The sequence below is a fragment of the Ochotona curzoniae genome, unplaced genomic scaffold (assembly GCF_017591425.1).
Source record: "Ochotona curzoniae isolate NIBS_2020 unplaced genomic scaffold, NIBS_Ocur_1.0 contig_2210, whole genome shotgun sequence".
NCBI lineage: Eukaryota > Metazoa > Chordata > Mammalia > Lagomorpha > Ochotonidae > Ochotona > Ochotona curzoniae.
Window position 1 is genome coordinate 41,617,506 of NW_024465369.1, and position 22,418 is coordinate 41,639,923.

The following is a 22,418-nucleotide window of genomic DNA, read 5'->3' on the forward strand; positions in this document are numbered from 1 at the left end:
GTTCCAGGCTTGTTCTTCAACTTTTAAAATGTGAAATTTGGAATCAAGATGGTAGAATAGGATAAGGACACGTTTACACAGACAAAGAAATATTAGCCAATGTGAAGCAGAGAGGGCACATTCCAGGAAATAGGAGAAGACAGAACAGCAACAGAGCAGTACCTGGAGACTGACAGACACAGGAAAGCAGCACACACAACGCTGTGGTGTTGCAGTGATGGATAGCCCAGCAGCATTCAGCCAGTGGCAGTCAGAATCGCACCAACAGCCAGAACAACTACACCAGCAACCAGGTGGGAAGAGATGTTTACAGGGAGTTTCAGAGGTGAACGCAAACAAAGAACAGCCCATCCTGCTCATCCATTTGATTTGACCAGGAGCAGAAACAGAGCAGCAGATCCCAGACAGGCCGTGCAGGAACAGGGTGGACTTCACAACCCAGTCTGCCTCCTGGAGCCAAATTAGGCGCCATTTTGTTTAAGGAGGCTTAGGCAATGGGGCAGTGAGTGCATGCACTGAGCTGGGAGTGAACTAATTTCTGTCTCAGTGAATTGCAACAATGTGGTAGCATCCCACAGGTTCCACCCAAGACAGGTTAGGGTAGCCCTTAGACCTGAGGCCAGCAGATCAAGAACTCTAGTAGTGACACATCTGGCTCCATTTCTTACAGTGTGGCAAAAAATTTAAGACTGCAGAGGACAACAGCGAGCTGTGCATGCACTGAGCTCAGTGAGAACACACTGAACTCAGTGAATTGCATGGGTCTCATAGGAAAATGATAGCAACTATTGCATCATATGAGTCAAAATAGGTCCATGTGACCCTTAGATCCAATGGCCAACAGGTTCCAGCAAGATCAACACCACCAACAACCTAGCTATACAGGACACCTGGTGTCTCCCTAATCCTGGGAACTGCTCCAACTGGAAGTAGGAGAAAGCTTGTACAGACAACGGAGCAGCCTCAGCACATTATCACAGGAAGTGGAGAGTGGTGAGCTAGGAGCTAGGGCTATGGGGAACATGGTGGAAATCTAACGTAAGACCTGGAACTTGCTGGAAGAAGTGGCACAAGTGAGTGCAAACAAAGAGCCATGTGCCATGGACCAGTCCTACTTAGTTCCTCTCCTGTCCTATCAGGATCAGTGGCCTTTCCTGACTGGCCTTCAACCCATTCCAGTTCTTACTGTTGGATGTTTCAACCCAGCCAGGGCTGGTCTACAACCAGACACAGCTCACACATGGCTCAGCTGGGACAGAGACCTAGCCTAGCCTGTCCTACACCTACCTACTTGATCCTCCAGGGCAGCAGTTGGTGCTGGCATCTTCCCTGCTCAGTGTGCCCAGCCCTATTCCACACTTGTGCTGAGGGAGACTGCAGACCTATCTAGACCAGAACACAGCTCCCACTCTGGCCCCTGCACGCACCAGCGGGAATCCCAACCCAGCCAGCGTGTTCCCTTAGCTCCTCAACCAGGCCTGTTTCCAGCCATAGATCATGCATGTGGCAGTTGTTGCTCTGACCCAGCTTGGCATAGCCCCTCACCTGTCTTGGCCTTTGCCTTAGATGCCGTACCCTGGCCTGGCTCTCCCACTCCCTCCCCTGTCCTGATTCTCACAGGTGGGTATGGAACCTGGCCCTGTTCAGTCTGTTCCCACCCCTGGCTCATGCAAACCAGTAGGTATAAGAGCCTAGCTTGGCATGATCTGTGCTCCAGCCTGATTTCTGTTCTTGCTGGTGAGTCAAGGTTTGCTCAGCCCTGCCCGTTTCATGTCCTTCCATAACCAACCCGCACATTAGCCAACAAGTTGGAGCTACTTTGCTCAGCTTTTCCGACCCCTAGGCCTGGACCATGTGATCATCAGTGAGAGTTATGACCCACTAAGGGAGTTTTCCAAGTCCCCCCACTTGAGTAAGTTCCAGACCCAGACCTCATCGATGCCAGCGTGTGTTAGGCCATTGCCCAGCATAGCCTGCCCTTTCATCTTGGCCTTGTATGAGCTGGTGAACGTTGTGGCCCAGCCTACCCCACACCTTGTTTTAGGATGCACATGCGGGTAATACAGCCTAGACTTGCCCAGACTTTGTTGGTCCCTTTACCTGTGAGTGATGGCAGGTTTCATGGTCACACCTAGCTCAGCCCATCAACCACCCCAAATCTTGAGCTAACCAGTGGGAAATATATTTCCATAGGGTTGGGCCCATACATTCCCCACAAAATCTACCCCTGGACCTGGTTCTCCTGCGTGCTGTTTAGTGTCATATCCCTGCCTAATGTGACCCTTCCCGACATTCTTTCAGGCACTAGGATCTAGCCCTACCAAACAGGTCCCCAGCCCTAGCTTTTACATGGAGTGGCATGTGGTAGTGAGCAATGTTCCATGCTCACAAACCCAAGTCAAGGCTTCTATGTTGCCCTGTGCATGATTCTGACCCAAACAGATATTTCAGCCTCTTCCCTCCAAACCACCAGGTCTCATTACTCTCATTTACCTTCAAGTAAAGTTACCTTGTCATTGGGAGTCCCTCAGGATTGATTCCTCACCAACACACACAGTGGCTTCCTTCATGGATGTACGCAGGCAGAATTCCACAGCCCCAAGGCCCCAGAGCTTGTCACTAGGTAGCCAGCAAGCAGAGCCCAGCGCCAATTGGCACGCTGGACACCCAAAGCCCAGGACTCGCTCACCACGTGGCAGGAGTCACTGTGGCGGCATCCCCAAGCATTGAGTCTGACTTGGCTTGGGTATTCCCAGCAACCACAACTGTTAGGCTGCTGGAAATTCTCTGCCCCCAGGTCCAGAGGTCAAACTCCCCTGGGTCCCTCCCTCCACACAATGGTGGTGGTGGATGAGGTCAAGGCCTGCCTTTGTTCCCAAGAGATCCCTCCCAACATACTCACCAGGAAGGGAGAAGACTCTTGGGCCCAAAAGCCCAGGACTTGCTCACCTGTGGCAGTGGTGGCTGTGGCCAGGGCCCAAGCATTAAGTCCAACCTGGCTTGATTATTCACAGCAACCACTGGGCTGCTGGAAGCTCTCTGCACCCAGGCCCTGAGGTCAAACCAGTCTTAAAATTCTTAATGGCCTTATTTAAACTGAATAGAAAAGTGCCGGAGGAAGGCAGCAGCTGTAGGCTTTCTTTTCTTGGGAAATCAATACTCAAGGTTGGAAGTGAGAATGAAAAGCCACAGTGAGTTTATTTTAAAACATGCAGTTTGAAATCTTTATTTTCCCTCTGGATAACGTCATGTTTATACCTGAGGACTGTTTATGTTGCTGCAACTCTTTGGCTGATTTTGAAGTGAACTTTGTGTGGTGCTCAAATCAGAACATCACAGAATGCAAGCCTCCACTTCCAAAGGGGAAACTGAGGGCAGAGGGCATACCAAGGTCAAAGAGAACTGCTTCTCTATCTCAGGTAGCTGTAAAACCCTCTTCACTTTAAAATCTCCCTTTTTTTTCTTAACCACCAGGCTTAACCCTGAGAACTGGAGTCTGCTAGCCCTTGATCTTCCACTAAGTCTAGACAGAACCAGCACTTAGCATGTCCTCATTTTATAGCTCTTGAAAATAAAATTGTGCTTAATTCTGAGTAGACAATTTGATTTTCATCAAAGCCTGACTAGGAGCTCTCTGGCTTTCTTGGTATGCCTAGAGGAATCACTAAGAATTGATAATAAACAAATGAATGCATAAGTACCTCTTCTCCCAAACACTGCTTAATGGAGGGTGTGTGTGTGCGCGTGTGTGCGTGTATGTGTGTGTGTGCGTGTGTGTGTGTGTGTGAAATGTGAAGCATTGTTTCCTTGCAGCATCTCTAGATTCATATAAAAACGCTCTTTCCTTTCTGCAGGGCATCTTAATGCATGTTGCACCTCTCAACAAATGGAAAAGCACAAGGTTTGTTATTGAAGTTCAATACAAGTTGGCCAGAGAAATTACCTATTTCTTTCAGTGTTCTTTTAGGCCCAGAAAATGCAATTCATTTTTATCAATAAGTCCAAATATCTAAATAAAGTATGAGGATATTTCAAAAATGTAGAAAATGAATCTAATAGATAAGTTTATTTAGAGGCAAAAAGTTTAAAATCTATATGCAAGTTTTCATAATACTCATTTTTCATGAACTTGACACCTTGTATTTACAAAAATCTGTTTTGGTGATTCTTACAGTGAACCCATTTCTGTTATTATCATTAAGGCTATATGGCTTGTTTGCAATTTGGAGGCTTTTATCTGATGGGGAAGACAGGTAGCCCTTAATACAGGTTTTCTCTGTGTAGGAGAGAGCAGCTGTCTCCCACTTCATGGGGTAATCGGGATAGTAATTACAATTAAATGACAGCAATAGGCATTTTCACTAGGAGCTGAGAATTCTTTGACATTACTGCAATGAGGCAAGGACTCTTACATTTATTCTTTAATTTTGTGTAGCTAGTTCTGCAGCTCACTCCACCTCAGTCGGTGTAATGTATAGCCTTGGTTCCTAAACAGGGGTTGGGAACTCAGGTATCTTCCTCCCAATCCCCACAGTGAAGTCCCAACAGCAACATGGGATGAATTTCCAAGGAAATACACAACACCTACTGTTGAAATTTATGACGACTACAATTATTTAGTTGTGAATACCTATAGAGTTAATAATGTTGGCTACTTCTTTTGGAATTGGGACTTGGCAAAAAAATTGTCAAGACTTTAGGCAGCCACAGCCAAGACAGTTCAGAAACCTGTGTCCTGTGATCAAGGGTTAAGAGAAATCCAAAACAACTCACATGAGAAAATTCCATCCTACCTTTCTGTTTATTGCCTTTAGATAGCCCCAATACATTCTTAGTCCTGGTCAGAAGCCAGACTTCAATCTCTCTTCCATTTATTTATTGCCACATTGGTAATGTTGAAAAATTCATTCCTACCTTTATCTATAAATAGATATTACCTATATATGCATACCTAAAAAAGAATCCCTCCCCACACCCCAACATTGCAATTAAGGCAGGAGCTAGAGTCTTCAAATCCAAATTAGGAATCACCTTGAGGAGAAATGCTGAAATGAAATCGGTTTGATGCCATGTTATAGCAGGTTAAGCCTCTGCATGCGGCTCTGGCCTGTCACTTGGTTTAAATTATGGCTGTTCACCTTTCAGTCCAGCTCCTTGCTAACTCAACTAGAAAAGCAGCAGAAGATGGTCCTAGTTCTTGGGCTCTTAACACTCACATGGGAGACCAGTGAGGGCTCCTGGCTCCTGGCTCTGGGCTGGCCAGTACAGGCATCTTGAGAGTGAAGCAGTGGATGTAAGATCTTTCTTGATCTCTCTGTGCCTCCTACTATTTCTGTATTTCTAGCTTTCAAATAAATATAAAATGCATCTTTTCAAAACAGTTTGTCTGGTGACCCCTGTGAACTTCATAAGCTCCTTAATGACAGACTAGTCCATTTATAAAACAAATAGAATAATGCAGATGTTATTGAGGTTTTGTGTTTACAAAATATTCTAAGATGCTCGGATGAAAAATATGACTCACTGGAAATGTAAAATATGAGCTATACCATCCCAGAGTCACAGGTGATACCTTTGGGTATGACAGAAATCTGGTATCTGACAATCCTTCTCTGAAAACAATCTGTTTTCATCAGCTGTGCCTTCTCTGAAATGTGTTCTGTGTTTTTCCCTTTTTCCATACCTGAAGGTAAACTGGTTTACATTCTCAACTGACACTCACCTAAGTCTTTGTTCAAAGGACTCTTTTTATGGTGCACAAAATGGAAACGTTTATTTAAAAGGTTGGAAGGCATGTACACACTCACACACACGGGCTTAGTTGAGGCGTGGAGTGTGCTCAAGGGAAATAGGTGCACGGATAGGGAAGTTATCTGCTGAGAGAGGACAGTTGAGAGGATTTCTAATTACAGGGAAAATCTTACTCATAAAAAATTCCTGATCATTAAGAAGGAAATAAAATTACTTTTAATTACAGCACTGACATGTTGATGTGCTTCAGACTAGTCTTGTCCATGCCAATCGTATGTGTCATCCTTTTTGGTCTGGTTCATCCCATGCTGTGTTATAGCTGTGTTATTCACTGATTTTTCACTAACATCTACCTAGATAATGAATGTCTTTTTGCATGAAAAAAAACAACAAATAAGGATTATTTTTCTTCCTACAGGTGAACTGAAACACCAAGGTTAGGGATTTAAAATACATTGTTTTTGAAATATTCAAGGGACAGGTTACATAACTTTGTGCTCATCGACTCTGGGTTATTTTTAAAGCTCACACATACCAGTTATTCATATTGTTAAATCTTCAAATCGAGTTTTGGCAGAGACAATTTTATCACCTGTTTGAATTGGAATAAATGGTATGAGTTGTTATTCCACTGGATAATTGTACTAACTATTATTAGCAGTCTCTAGAAATCTTCCTAAATTCTTGAAGTCATCTGGTTTTCATCTAGGACAGATAATGATTTTTCTCTGTCTCAAACACCTAAAAATTATTACCAGCCCCTTTGATTTCTCTAAACTCTTCCATACCACCCAGTCATTGGCCATACGCTACCCTGTGGGGGACATAAGTTCCCTGAAACTTACAGCCCTGTGAAACTATGGCACAAGGAATATAGTTCTGGAAGGTCTATTATCACATGGGAGACTTCTACTACCCTTATTGAGAATTTAACTTTACAATAACAATCTGACAGACTGTAAATTTTAACCATGCTGGGTGTGTAGTTTGTTTTGAAACCATCAGTAGATTTTAAACTCACAATTCAGACTTTTGTATAATCTTTCCTTGAATCTATCATATCATACTCATTTTGTGAAATTCCCATTTTGGCAAATAACTACTCTGCTATATATAAGATGAATGCTATTTTATTTGTTCAACTATCAACTTTTATTTTTAAGTCATTTGAGTCTAAATCAGTAAAATTTATCTTATGTTGCATATTTCTATAAATCAAAGGTTGCATTTGAATTTTCTGTTGCAGAGCAAATTTAATGCCACGTAAGCTACTGACCACTTAACACGTATTTTAGGTTGGATAGTATTGACCCTAGAAAAATCTAGCTTTAATTTAAGATTGAAGTACCCAGGCAGAAGTATGTGTGAATATTTGATCTCTGTGTGAATGTCAAGAATTGGATATAAGTTATTTTAGAGTAAACGAAGGTTAAAATCCCTCACATTTTTGTTGAAGGGGTATGTGGTAATCAGCTTACTGTCACTACAATGAGATACCTCAGATAACCTACTCACAAAGAAAGGTTTGTTTTGGCTCATGGCTTTCGGGGATCACCATCCAAGTCTGGTGGAATCCCCTTCATTGAGCTGTCTATGAGGCCAGATGATGTCAAAAGGATAGCGTGTGTGAAGTAGTTATATAGCAAGCTTGGAAACAGAGCAACTAGATGTGACACAACCATCCCCAGAACTTCGCTTCAAGGGCAAGCCCCCAGTATCACCTTTAGTTGGATTGTGTTTTTATCATTTCAATAAGTACCATCAATTTATGATTGAGAATTTGTGTCTGTTGGAATTGCAGAAACTCTATTGAAATACATTAAAACAACAGAAAATATTTTAGTGGAAAATCAAACCATGATGCATCCTAAGTGAAAAAAAAAGAAATTAAAAAGCTAGATGTTTTATGGATTCTTGAAAGGTCAAGAGAACATGCAATCATCTTTAGACGTCAGAAGAATGAAATCCAGTATAAAACCTGTTACAGGTGAAGGCACTACATTGTCACCATAGCACTTCCTAAGCGAAGTATGAAAACATCAGACTGAATCTGAACAAACTTAAAGTAGGGAAGTTATCAGCACAATTAATGACCTATTTTATTTTAGTAACTTGGACCCAGGTTCTTCCCTGGTGCCTGCAGCATTTGGCAGCTGCAGTGTTGGGTGGAGGATGACGCACAGGGAACTCTGTGGTAAATGAAGTGAGTTATTGTCCTAAGAGGATCCCTGTATGAGAGCTGGAGATGAAGGCAAGAAGAGTCTGAGTTCACTATGAAACCGTACAACCATAATGGGTAAGGGGACAGAAGGAAAATCTGATTCTCTCCACAGGACACATTTTAGAAAGGAAGCACACTAATGTGGACATTTCGCAAGCTGTCCCCAGAGGAGTAGTAGATTAGGTGACCACCACAAGCAGCAGAGTGGGAAAGCCCAGACTCTACATGCAAGGTGTCTGAATACCCTGCAAGGTTTTCCAACCTGACCCTCCCAGCAAACATTCACCAAGGCTCTGTACTCTAAATACCTGTTTATTGATTAAAGTGGAGGCTATCCTTGATCTGATGGAATACATTCTAGTTACCTTTTGGCTGAAGATGCTCGATCATAAATATAAATACCAGCTTCACCCATAAATTATTGAGGAAATATTGGATGACACATTTGATGAAAGTGAGTTTGAAAAAAAAAAGCCAGAGTTTTTGAGTAGCTTGGATAGAAAAACAGTACCCACACTGATGCACACCATAACAAAATTTAAGAAACTCAAGAATAAACACAAAATTCTGCAAGAGAAAGAAAATCCTATTGCTGATGAATGAGTTTTCTCTCAACCAAAGTCAGTAACTGGCTACATGCTGACACTAAAGAAATACTAATAAATCTTGGAAAGACATGACCACTGTTCTTCACCCAGTCAAACTCATTTACATGGGAAGATGAAAAAAAAGTCATTTTCATATATGAAAGATTTAGAAAGTTTAGTTATTGTAAATCATTTCTAAAAGGAATGATTCTAACATGGAATAAACTTCAGTTAGACAGACAATGATGCCGCAACACAGAAGTGTGATATGGGAATTGCAGATGGCAAATAAAAGATGATTTCATCATCACAAATGAATCAAGACAGTGGAAAGGACCATCTAGACATCTATCTTGTTTCAGTTGAATGTACACAATGGGTAAGTATTCATCTATTATATTATCTATAATTAAAGTTTGTGATATGGCAAAAACAATGTCTGAACAAATTTTTGTGAAATCACTAGAGATGAAGCATGAAGCCACCTGTGTAAGGGTGAGGAAATGTTTCAGGAAAGGGGACATCTGAGCTCAGTCCTAAAGGTAGAGCTCTTTACTAGGGAGAAAAAGCAGGGAAGGATGCTGAAAGCAAAGTGACAGCAAACACAAAGACAACAGCATTGCTGAAGCGCTTGGGTTGTTCAATAGTAAGTCCATTGATGGCTGTGGGGTTGTAGCTAGCCTGAGACATGACTGGAAAATATGTCTGTTTCAATTTATATTTTCTATAAAACACCAGATGATGATATAAGGTGATTTCCTTATCATACTTTCATAATTACATCTGTCATCCGTTTTGCTCTCTGAGTCATTATTTGTACTGGAAAATAAGGCTCAGAGAATAGTACAACTAACTAGAAATTTCATGTTCTTTCTGAATTAAAGATGATCTCTTTGCAAATTAATTGTGTAGTCATTATAAGATAGCATAATGAGTCATCTTAGAATGACTCAGTTTTTGAATGAGGTAGTTAGGAAATTTTTAAAAAGATGTACCATGTTTCACATTCTAAAAGAGCAGAGGCTATGGAATAGCACTGGTGATCCATATGTTAGATTTCTGTGAAATAAATGTAATAAATAAGCAACTTGGACTTACAGATTGAGCCAGAGTTCCTTGAAACCAACATAAGCAAGAAAGAGGACAAACACTTCAGACACTGAATGTATGGTTTGTGTTCTTATTAAGATGATTGCAACTGTGGGGAGTGACTCACACAGTCAGCAAATTATTCCACATTTTAATATTCCATTGCTTAAGGTTATCTGTAGATAGGAACAAACCTGCACCGAACATGGAAACACAAACAAGCAAGCTTTTGGAATTTATTATTTGTGGCACTTGCAGACATTTACTCCTGTCTTTGTTTAAATCCTGTATCATACTTTCTTCTGAGTATTAACAGTTTACCCCAGGTGTGAAGATTTAAGCAAAAGAAATGAAAATGAGGGGCTAGCATTGTGGCATAGTAGGTAAAACCACCACTTGCAAAAGCGACATCCTAAATGCATGCTAGTTGTGTCCCAAATACTTCAGCTCTCTGCTAACAGCCTGGGCAAAGCAGTGAGAGAAGGCTCCGGTGTTAGGTCCCTGCCACAAGTGTGGCAGGCCCTGATAAAGCACTGGACTTAGGCCTGGCCCAGTGCTGGCCATTATGACAATCTGGGAGTGAGTTAACAGATGAAAGACCCCTGATTCTCATTCTAGATAACTCTTTAAAAATACAGGAATAAATTTCTTTAAAAAACCAAAGATGACACTTGAATCATTTTTTAGTATTTCTATTTTTTTTTAAAGATTTATTGATTTTTTTCACAGGACAACCAAAAGTTAATGAAAAATGTGATCTTTTTAACGTTATCATGCAAGTCAGATTCTATACCAGTCATTAATGGTAATTAGAAAATTAGTATAACAACAGTTATACTCCATGCATAAATATTTGGTATCTATTCTGAGACAGGAATTCTCTAGAATTAATATAAATCTAAAGTATCTCAATATCAGTCTTTTATATAAAGTTTTATCTCAATATCAGTCTTTTATATAAAGTTTTATATAAAGTTCCTGTTATTTCTCTGGGAAATTTGAATTTTCCTATGCTGCACTGGATCCTTCAGAAACTATTTGAGGCTGTCCAAACATGAATCTATGAAACAGGCAAGGGACAAAATACCAGCAGAAGATCACTTTTCATTGGAAATTTGGAAACTACAAATCAGAAATCTTACTAGTGCCAAAGATCACAGTAGGTTACTTAAATTTACCTGATTTTCCTTTAACTGTACCTAAGTATCCTTTAAAAAGCTTCATTCATTTTAAAGTCCTTTCCCATATTGGAAGCTTAATCTTTTCTCATCTTCTCCAGTCATTTAAATAATTTAAGTGATTTAAAATAATCCCTCAATAGTGGTAGTGTCAGATGTTTTTCTTGATGTTTACAAAGTGAATGAAAGGATTCAAGAGTCCATGAGGATTTTAGATGAGTGTGAAACAAATGGGCTGACAACATACTGACACACAAAACACTGCCTTGGAAAACGAGTGTAAAGTTCAAGAGTAATTAATTTTGCTTGCTCTCCATCTTGAGCTTGAAGAGATGCCTTGGACCAAAAACTGGAGATGGTGTTTTCATTGGGACTTATGGGTTACTGGAGAGTTATGGCTTGCTTAATTTGCTTTCTTCAGATTATTTTGTCTATTCAAGTTTTTCCTTTGAGAGACATCGTAACAGTCAGACTTTGAGAAAGCTTGAGTGATAAATATCAGAATTGATAGGCACTGCTTACATCATCAATGCTATATCAATACAATATAAATTTTGAACATTTTTTTTGACAAAGACCTGAAAACTTCAATTTACAGAGTTTCATTTTCCACATGTTCATATTCTCTCTTGGGCATTGAGTCATTTATTTATTCCCTTTTAACTATGTTGCAATAAAAGGAAGAATGTTGTATTTGTTTTCCCTTGATAATAAACAAAGTTCTAAACAAACTACAGCCAAACAAAAATTCTTGTGTTCCTTTCCAATTATCATCATAGTTGTATGCATTAAACTGCATATATCAGAATACTAAAAATAGTTTTCTCTATTTCTGTAACATAACGATTGTAAGCAACTGTAAAAAGTCAGAGACAATGTTGCTGGAAGGTTATAAGTCATCTCAAATGATTGTTTTTTTTGATATTGAAGTCATTGTGTTTCTTTTTTGTTCATTAAGGTATTTCCAGCATTTACTATAAGCATACTAAATATTTGCTTTTGTTTTTGATGGTATGTAGTTTGTAACCAAAAAATATCCCACATGTATATATTTCAAAATTCATGAGTTCAGATACTTGGACAAGATGTTGAGTGCGAAATGCATGAAAAAGCAGTTTTGTTTTCTTAGTAGAACTTTTCCTTTCCACTTCCTCACCTCACCAATTCCCTCTAATTTCCTTCCTGTCTCTTCCTTTCATTCATTTATTTTCTCTTTCTACAAAAAAACCATTTACTATGATAAATGACAATTAAAAATGACTATTGGATAAAGAAGAACTCTAAAAACAGCCACAGGTATATGAATCTATGGTATTACCAAGAAATACCAGTAACACTTCAGGGCAACTGTATACATGACAGAATCAGGTTACAAAATAGGAAAAGAGGTAAGTTATCTTTGATACATCCTCTTTCAAAAATAAAAATACGAAATATGGAGAATGCTATGTAAGTAAAGTAGTGATGGAAAGAATGATAATAGTAACAGCAATAGTTCATGTGCTGCTTTCAATTCAATAGGTAGAACCATCCTCAACAATGCAGGGTGTCTGGGGAGAGGGTTATACAAAGTTATCCTAAATAATCCCAAACTGGAGAATCAAGATGGTAGAATAGGATAAGGACACGTTTACACAGACAAAGAAATATTAGCCAATGTGAAACAAAGAGGGCACATTCCAGGAAATAGAAGAAGACAGAACAGCAACAGAGCAGTACCTGGAGACTGACAGACACAGGAAAGCAGCACACACAACGCTGTGGTGTTGCAGTGATGGATAGCCCAGCAGCATTCAGCCAGTGGCAGTCAGAATCGCACCAACAGCCAGAACAACTACACCAGCAACCAGGTGGGAAGAGATGTTTACAGGGAGTTTCAGAGGTGAACGCAAACAAAGAACAGCCCATCCTGCTCATCCATTTGATTTGACCAGGAGCAGAAACAGAGCAGCAGATCCCAGACAGGCCGTGCAGGAACAGGGTGGACTTCACAACCCAGTCTGCCTCCTGGAGCCATTTTGTTTAAGGAGGCTTAGGCAATGGGGCAGTGAGTGCATGCACTGAGCTGGGAGTGAACTAATTTCTGTCTCAGTGAATTACAACAATGTGGTAGCATCCCACAGGTTCCACCCAAGACAGGTTAGGGTAGCCCTTAGACCTGAGGCCAGCAGATCAAGAACTCTAGTAGTGACACATCTGGCTCCATTTCTTACAGTGTGGCAAAAAATTTAAGACTGCAGAGGACAACAGTGAGCTGTGCATGCACTGAGCTCAGTGAGAACACACTGAACTCAGTGAATTGCATGGGTCTCATAGGAAAATGATAGCAACTATTGCATCATATGAGTCAAAATAGGTCCATGTGACCCTTAGATCCAATGGCCAACAGGTTCCAGCAAGATCAACACCACCAACAACCTAGCTATACAGGACACCTGGTGTCTCCCTAATCCTGGGAACTGCTCCAACTGGAAGTAGGAGAAAGCTTGTACAGACAACGGAGCAGCCTCAGCACATTATCACAGGAAGTGGAGAGTGGTGAGCTAGGAGCTAGGGCTATGGGGAACATGGTGGAAATCTAACGTAAGACCTGGAACTTGCTGGAAGAAGTGGCACAAGTGAGTGCAAACAAAGAGCATTGTGCCAACTACAAAAAGTAAAATTGAACTGTAGACCTGTGGGTGTCACAACTTAGAATCCTGCCCCAAAGAGGGGGAGCCAGAGTGGAGCGGGTGGACAGGAGGAGGCTTGTACCCCAACCCCAAGACTCCCAAATTATCGCAAAGGACTGTCAGTATGGGCACCAAGGACTACATCCCAACTACCAATGAGACCACGGGGAATTGGAGCACCTTCGGAGGCCAAAAACTCTGAGGTCACCCACCCCCATTTGGATCTACCACATGGGATGGAAGAAGCCCAAATGCTGCCTCGCAGGATCCAAGGTCATAGGAACAACAGCCAGGAGCCCTGAGTGGTCCGCAGAAACAGAAGAACAGTAAATTTCCTTTGGGACTAGGGAGGGGAACTTTCTCTGGTCCTTGCTTAGTTCCAACTTTGGATCCCCAACCTCTCTTGCAATGACCACCAGGATCACTCCGGAAAACCCTCAAAACAAATAAACAAACAAACATCAAACAAAAAATCTGGAATAGATAGAAAACAACAAGGAAAGCTTAGAATCAAATAGGAAACGTTCAGCGTGGATTCACTTATACCTCACTAGGTGGGACACAAAGATTAGTTACTCCTCTCTAGGGTATTAAAGATTTCTCTGCACACCCCTCCTAAAACTGTTCTGTAACTAAACTGTTGGCATATGTCTTGTTAGAGTTATAAGCCAATTTAGACTACCCAAAAAACAGCCAGGTTCAGCAAAATCATGCTTCAATGCTATAAACTGCTAAATACTAAAATTAAAATAGACATGAAAGAGCTGAATAGTAATCTATAGCCATTTTAAGGTGTATAGAAGCTGGTTGTATATAAGCTAAAATTGAAATGTCAATGAAGAAGTCACAGGATGTGGTTCAGAACTTGCATTTTTTTAACATACTGGTTACTCAATACCATGTCAATTAATTCCATAACTTTATAAATCGTTGCTGATGTTATGTTGGGGCTTTTAATTGATCGGGATGATGCTCTGCCAGCTCTACCTTCAGACCAGAGATGGTCTCCCGAAGAAACCGTTGAACTTATCTGGACTATAGGATGCTCAACTTCATGCTTGGTATATGCTTGCAATGAAAGAATCTCAACTGAATTTGAACTGTGGTAATGCAACAAGATGGAGGAATCCACCCTGAGGGGAGCGTTTGTGGAGAGGTGGGCAGAATCCCAGTACCTATAAAACTGTGTCACATAATGCAATGTAATTAATAATAATAATAAAAAAAGAATCCTGCCCCAAAAAGAAGAATCTGATAACAAGAAGTACAATGACCAAAAGCAAAAGAAGAGACAGAGGCACAATGAATATTGCTGATACCTCCCTGTAAAGAAGCAAAACCCTTTGCCAACCTCAGAGTTCACTGAGGAAGACATCAAGAAAATGGGGGATACAGAATTCAAAACACTTCTTATAAAACTTAACCTCAATGAGAAGCATGTAAAGCAGGCATTCAAGGAATTCAAGGAAAATGTCACATTGGAAATGAATCAAGTGAAAGCCGATATATCAGAAATGAAAAATACAGTGGAGCAGATGAAAAGTACAGTGGAGAGTCTCTAAAATAAAATGAAGGAGGCAGAAGAAAGAATCTCAGAATTAGAAGATATTTCCTGTCACCAGGGGGAAACAAACAAGAATGTGGATACAAAGCTGGATCAGGCAAAAAAAAAAAAAAAGTATTCAAGAAATGAAAGACATTATTAACAGGCCAAATGTAAGTTACGGGAGTCCCAGAAGGTACAGAAAGAAGCTGGATTTACAATTGTATTTAATGAAATAATAAGGGGAAAATTCCCTAATCTAGAGAAAGAATTGGGAAACAAGATCCAGGAGGGGCACAGAACTCCCAACAGGCTTGACCAAAAATGATCTTCACCAAGACACATGATCATCAAGCTGTCTTCAATTGAACATAAGGAAAAGATACTTAAATGTGCACGTGAAAAAAACCAACTGACATATAAAGGAAGGCCAATTAAACTCACAGGAGATCTCTCACAGGAAACTCTACAGGCAAGCAGAGAATGGAGCAATATATTCCAGAGTCTAAAAGCAAAAAATAGTCGGCCCAGAATAACGTACCCAGCAAAGCTTTCCTTTGTCTTTCAATATGAAATAAAATTCTTCCACAGTAAAGAAAACTAAAAGAATATGCCTCTTCCAAACCTGCTGTACAAATTATACTTAAAGATGTTCTTTTGACAGAGAAAAGGAAGAGCACTTATCAAAACCAAAGGCAAATGTGAATGAAGAACATCCCACGAAAATGACAACAGAAGACTAAAACAATGAACAACCCATTGCTAAAATCACAAAACCAAATTATCACCTATTTGTATCAACCCTGAATGTAACTGGCTTAAATTTATCAGTCAAACATCATAGATTAGTAAACTGGATTAAAAAACAAAACCCATCTATTTGTTGCCTATAGGAGACATATTTCACCAACAAAGATCAGCAAAGACTATATCTCATGGATTTTTGTTGTTGTTGTTGTTAGTTTCATCTCTTCAAAACACTTTCTTCTGATTAAATTCTTCAATGACTCATAGGTCATTCAGTCACATTATCTTCTTCAAGAAGTTCTTCAGTGACACATTAGTCACCCATAGTATGTTATTTAACTTCATGGTGTTGTTGTTTTTTTTATTCCTGTTGTTGATTTTGTTCTGTGGCTTTTCATTTAAGGGGATGTTTAGTAACTGTGCGATGGAGATTATCATATCTAGATGTGAGGATACAATGCAGTATGCATCTCTACTTCCAGACAAAGATGGACTCCCAATGAAACTGTTTCCTGTATCTTGACAATAGGGTGCTGGACTCTCTGTCATTGTCCATGCCCATAATGATGGACATATGACTGTGTATGAAGAACTATACTATAATAATGATATAGGGAAACTCAGTGAGGGTGGCGGGAATTGGGAAAGGGATAAGGGATATCCCAAGGCCTATGGAACTGTATCATAAAATGACAATAATAAAAAATTAAAAAGTGAAAATGCCTATATATATAATGTATATTATATATATAATATAATATACTATATATAATATAATATACTATATATATAATATATATATAATATACATTATATATATAAAGTATAAATTTTTATTTGGAAGGGTGATCTATAGAGAGAAGGGGGAACAGAGAGAAAGATCTTCCTTCTACTTGCTCGCTCCCCAAACCGTTGCAATGGTCAGACTGACTCAATCTGAAGCCAGGAGCCAGGAGCTTCTTCCAGGTCTCCCACTTTCCTGCAGGGTCCCAATGCTCTGGCCCATCCTCTGCTGCTTTCCCAGGCCATAAGCAGGGAGCTTGATGGGAAGTAGAGCAGCTGGGATACAAACTAGTGTACATATGGAATCCTGGAGCTTGCAAGGGGAGAATTAGCCAATTGAGCTATCACATCAGACTCCTAAATATATATTTTAAAGACCCACTAAATGTTAAAATGAAAGTAAGATGTAGACATTGAAAATTGGTAGAGATAGTTGTTAGTTGAGTGAAATTATGTATTCATGGGCTAGATGTTGCCCTCTCATGATTTTCTCTGGTCAATACTACTCCAGAGTCATTAATGAGAGTGGTTTTATTGGCATTTATAACATACCCTGAACATGGAATGGCACTCTATTTCCTCCTGTTCTATTTGAGAAAAAAAGTCTAATCCAACAAGGTAAAATTTTTTAAAGAATCAGTTTAATTATATATACAAATCATTAACACTTTGGAAAATCAAGTTGAAACAAAAGTTCTACTTTTATGGACCATGCCCACAATAAGTTCTTTTTATGAATTCACCCATCTTAACATCACAAGAAGATAATCATCTTATTGATGAAATTAATAAACTTAGAAAATAGCATAGCCAGGGTTTCATCCAAAGCTGCCACTTGTGTGCTTTGATATTTAGAATAAGTAGTTTTGAATTAACTCACAGAAAATACTGTTTTAATTTGTTTAGAATAAATACTCAGATAAGTTCTTTCACTATTAAGGTTGATTCAGATTTTGTCTGTATAAGGAAACTGGGAAAATTGTTGAAGTATCACCATATAAATTTCCCTTCAGAAGTTAACAGTCACGAGAGTCTGGCTGATCTGCACTATTCTCCAGGTCAAAGTGCTTTCACATTCACATCTTCATTTGCTTTTTCCCTCTGGGTGAGTACAGAAAATAACTTGAATAATGCATGCTACTCTGCATATTGCATATTCCTTTCTTAGATTTCCTTTTCTTTCCTTTTTCCCTCTTCCTTTTTTTTTTTTCTTTGTTTTGAAAGTCAGACTTACAGAGAGAAGGACAAAGATTTATTTGCTGGTTCACCTCTCAAGTAGGTTCAATGAACACCCACAAAGCTGAAGCTGAGCTGATCTGAAGCCAGGAGTCAGGAGTTTCTTCCTGGTCTCCTACGTGGCCACAGGGTCCCAAGGCTTTGGGCCATCCTCGACTGCTATCCCAGGCCACAAGCAGAGAGATGGATGGGAAGTGGATCAGCTGGGACACGAAGAGGAGCCCGTATGGGATCTCAGTGGTTGCAAGACAAAGATTTAGACACTAGGCTATTGTGCTGGGCCCTACTCTCTATATTCTTTCAACAGAACATTACATACTTAAATCACTGAAATGAATTCCTGGTATGGATTCAGAATTTATAAAACAAGATGCAAACAATTCACCTGTAAATACCCAGACTAAAATCATTTCAGAAAACATGTTGAACTATCTAGTATTCATCAAATAACATCTTTCAGATAAGGATAACTCAAGTTATACCTGATACCTTGATAATAACTCTGGTTCAGTTTTTTAATTAAAAATAGCTTTTCTTGGACTTCTAAAGAAAATAACGGCCATCTAGCTGTGCAGCTGCCTCCTCTTTGACATTGACTGATGGGGTGATTAGGTCAGTGTCCCCTCCTCCCTGACTACTCATCGTACGCCCATCATCCTCAGTCCTTCAGATTATTCCCTTTACGCTTTGTATCTGGTGCTTGTCCTTGCATACATCCCAGGTGTAGGCAGCAAGCCACACTGGTGGATATCGTTAGGTTTCCACTAATGTTTTCCAGCCAGTGCTCTTTCAAATTGGAGGATATAACTGGCTCCATCAAGGAAATCAAATAGAGGTTATTGGAGACACAATGACTTCCAAGCTGTTTGCTAAATTTAGCTGTCCAATACTTTCCACTCTACCGAAAACTGTGAACTACAATTACAGAATGCTGGAACAAAATGGAAGCTTAAAGGTCACAGAATCCAACCTCCTCATTTTTCTGTGGAAGGTGTGGAGGTGTATGATCTTCTCAAGGCTACAGAGCTTGGTAACGGTGGCCACAGAGCCTTACTTGAGATCTGTTCAGTCCCCAGGGCAATGCTGTGCTTTGCAGCCATGGAAGGTCTGCCTTCTATGTTCAGTTCAACAAAAACGTATCTCACAGCATAAACCATTGGTTGTAGCTTACCCTCCATGGTCATTCATCTATTTGGTGGCTGAATGTGAAATAGCAAAGGTGCTGCAAGAGCAATGAAATGATTTCATTCCCAAACCCTGCCCCCAACTCTGAAAACTTCTTGCTTGATCTTCATCAATAATGAATGGCCCATCCCTGTAATACTCAGAGGGAGCTTACATTGCACTTTGGAGCAGCCGGTGAGTAATGTACAGTGGATAGAGCCTTTCTTTCAAATCCCAGAGCAGCGGATCCTTCAAGGCCAGCACTGCATTTTCAATTAGCTGCTGAGTGAATGCTTGGCATGTGTATTAGTAAAGAGGCACACAATTAGCTTATTGTTCATTTCTGTATTGTACTGAGAGGATCCAAGGGATTGGCAGGGGAACGGGCAAGCCGGTTTCACTGTGGATGTTGAAGAGTGGAGTCGCTTTAACCTCCTCATCTTCACTTGGCCACTCTGGAGTTACAGCTGTTTATTTCAGAGCACTCTGTGTGTTGGTGGACTGTGCCTGAAGAGACACGTCCTGGATACCGCTTGGGGTTGGTCTGAGATCTGCACATCTCTGACGAATTCTCATCATTGCCATGGAGCCCAACAGTCCCAAAAAGATACAATTTGCTGTGCCTTTGCTCCAGAGTCAGATAGCACCTGAGGCAGCGGAGCAGGTAAGTGGAATTGGGTGGGGACGATTACTGCACATGACAAGGTAGCAGTGAACTGACGCTCTTGTCATTAGCTGAAAGGTTCTCTTCCTCTTGATTTTTCCTTTCTTTGTGACTTTCAGGATATGTGAACAAAAAGTAAGCTGGTTTCTTTATAAACTTGTATTTGTATTGCTTTGGGTAAAATATTGGTTAAAACAGCCCTTATTTAATAAAAAATGAGCACCTGCTTACAAAAATCACTACATTAACAATTTAGATTTGGATTTATGCATCTGTTTTTGTTTGTTAAAATATCAGGCTTAAGAAATAGGTTAAATTCAATATATTCTCAAAATTAGCAATAGTTGATTTTGTTTATAAAATAGTTTGACTTTATAACAAGTATTACATTCTAGAATAATTCCAAGTTATAGGTATAAATTTTATAAAGTGGATTTTTCATTGTGTTTCCAAAGCAGTAACTGTAAGTATATGTGATGGAATTTGCAAGTCTAAGTACAATTTTTAAAACTCTCTATTCAGTTATCTCAGATAGTCCATCAATAGTTACTGGATCTTTTTCCCATGTGTAATATTTATGTCTGAATCACTGCTCACATTCAGACTTACTTATAGTCTTGATGCAGTGACACACTTGAAATGTCATTTGTTGTAAAACCATAATTATAAAAAGAAAAGCTAAGGAATTTATGGGAATGTTAACTTAATGGAGAACATAACACCTAATTTTTCCCCAAACCATTGTCCAAATATTTGACATAAGGTTTTAAAAATAACTGTCGTACATGACACTCATAACTTTATTGGATGTTCTGACAATCTCAAATAGATCTACTTAGATGATTCAAGTCAGATAATAATCACCTTGGACCTGTATCTGTGCCGAATGGGGCACAGGGACAAACTTTAACCAGTTTACCCTCTTTGTTGCTAACATATGAAGTATGAGTTTACTTATATGGATATATTAAAGAAATAAAGACAAAATAAAATATTCTAATCATAAGATGCTCCTGTAATTCATAAAATTAAAGAAATCCCAAACAATTTCATTCTGAATTAATCACATATTCTCATAATATTCATATTCATTATTTGCTGAGGTTTTTTAAATATTATACTAGAAAAATTTTAAAAAGATAATATTATGAATTGAAACTAAAAAATTCATTCTGTGAAGCTCATTATGATACCTGCCATAAGGGTTCTACATGCCTATGTAGAAAGAAGGACAACAGATCTTAAAGGATCACAAAAAATACGGGACTCAAAGAGATCTATTAAATTTAGCAAGTCATCCCTACACCTTCACCGTGTATTAATTTTCAATTGCGTCATTTGGTTACATGTAACTTGTAGGTTTTCTGTGGACACATAACTTAGGTCAAAGAATGTGATAATAATACCTTCTACTCTCTATTGTCTTCTGTTACTTCAAAATAAAATCTGTGAGCATCTACTGGGTATCCTCCAAAGATTTGCTTTTGTGTGTGTGTGTGTTGGAAAATAATGAGGATGGACAATTTTATAAGCTGTAGAAAAGTCTAGAGTGGGGTCCAATTCTCACTAATCTTATCTGGGCCTTTGTTGTTCACAGATCAGGAAAAGAAGACCCACTCCAGCATCCCTCGTGATCCTCAATGAACATAACCCCCCAGGTAAAGAAACATGCTGTCTTATGCACTAATGGAATAGAACTGAATTGTTCAGAGAACAACATATTGTTGTCAGGAAGCTTCACTTCAGAATTTCAGTTAGAGTGCCCCAGGAAGTTCATGTGTAAAATGGGCCATAAACCATGATCAAAAATAAATATTATCAGAACCTTCTTAGCCAACAGCCTGCTTTCTCCCTAGATTGACACACACTAGCGATGATGTGCTGTGGAATGCTTTGTTAACATTGGCTGTTGTAGGCCCAGTGTCTGTGCAGAATCTGCTTATTGATGAGGTTCATGGAAAGTTGCTTAATTAGGTTTAGTGATCAAGTTACAGGCCTAGAGATGCTTTTAACATCTATAGAATTGTTTTTTTTTTTTTTTCCTTATGAAAGATTGTTGTGGGGTGGGTAAAGAGCCAATAGCACTGGCTACGATTTTCCAGCTGATGTGATTTCTGAATAATGCAATTGACAAGTAACCAGATAAATTGTCAGCACTGCCCATTTGAGGGCTTTCTGAAGAGTCACATCCATTTGTTGTGGTTTTATTTTCCATTTCCTGGAAAATGTGAAGCTACATTAATATTCCTGATAAAGGACTCTGCTCTGTAACACACTCGGAATGCAGCCTCACACTGAGTGCTGCTTCTGGAAATACAAACAGAGCAAGAAAGGTCATGGCTTAATTTGTAATTAGGAAAAAATTATGTGGAAATGCTTTGCAGGTATAAATAATAGGGATGAACAAAAGGGGCTTTAATTGTAGAAATTTAATGTACCTAATAATAGTTTGTACTGTAGGATCTGTTTTAAGGATACCAGGGCAACACAGCCTTTGGCTTTCTCATATTCCTTTCTAATTAGAGAAACACAGAAAAGAATATAAAATTCTAATATTAATCATGGAGCCCATAAACAGTAACATTTTTAGCTGATGTGAATCAAGTAAGCTAATTCGACTATACTGAAAATAAAAAATTTAATTTATATGGTTTTAAAGTATTAGAAAATTTGAAAATAATTTTCAACACATTATTTCAAATACTGCTGATCTACTTGTTTGAATAAGAGGTGAAAATTTGGGATGTGCTGTGGTGCAGTGGATTGTTATTGCATGACACCAG

At 39.4% G+C, this 22,418-nt stretch overlaps 1 protein-coding gene across 3 annotated transcripts in view; it reads left to right on the forward strand.

Moving 5' to 3' along the window:
* Positions 1 to 19,554: 19,554 nt before the first annotated feature.
* Positions 19,555 to 22,418, forward strand: part of PPP1R1C (protein phosphatase 1 regulatory inhibitor subunit 1C) — a 97,896-nt gene continuing 95,032 nt past the window's right edge. For 2 of the 3 annotated variants that reach the window (XM_040972130.1, XM_040972132.1), the window contains exons 1-2: positions 19,555 to 19,635; positions 21,233 to 21,293. In XM_040972130.1, coding sequence (XP_040828064.1) covers positions 19,555 to 19,635; positions 21,233 to 21,293 — 142 coding nt within the window. Of the gene's footprint in view, positions 19,636 to 21,211; positions 21,294 to 22,418 lie in introns of all 3 variants that reach the window. The other variant, XM_040972129.1, reaches the window with a different exon arrangement.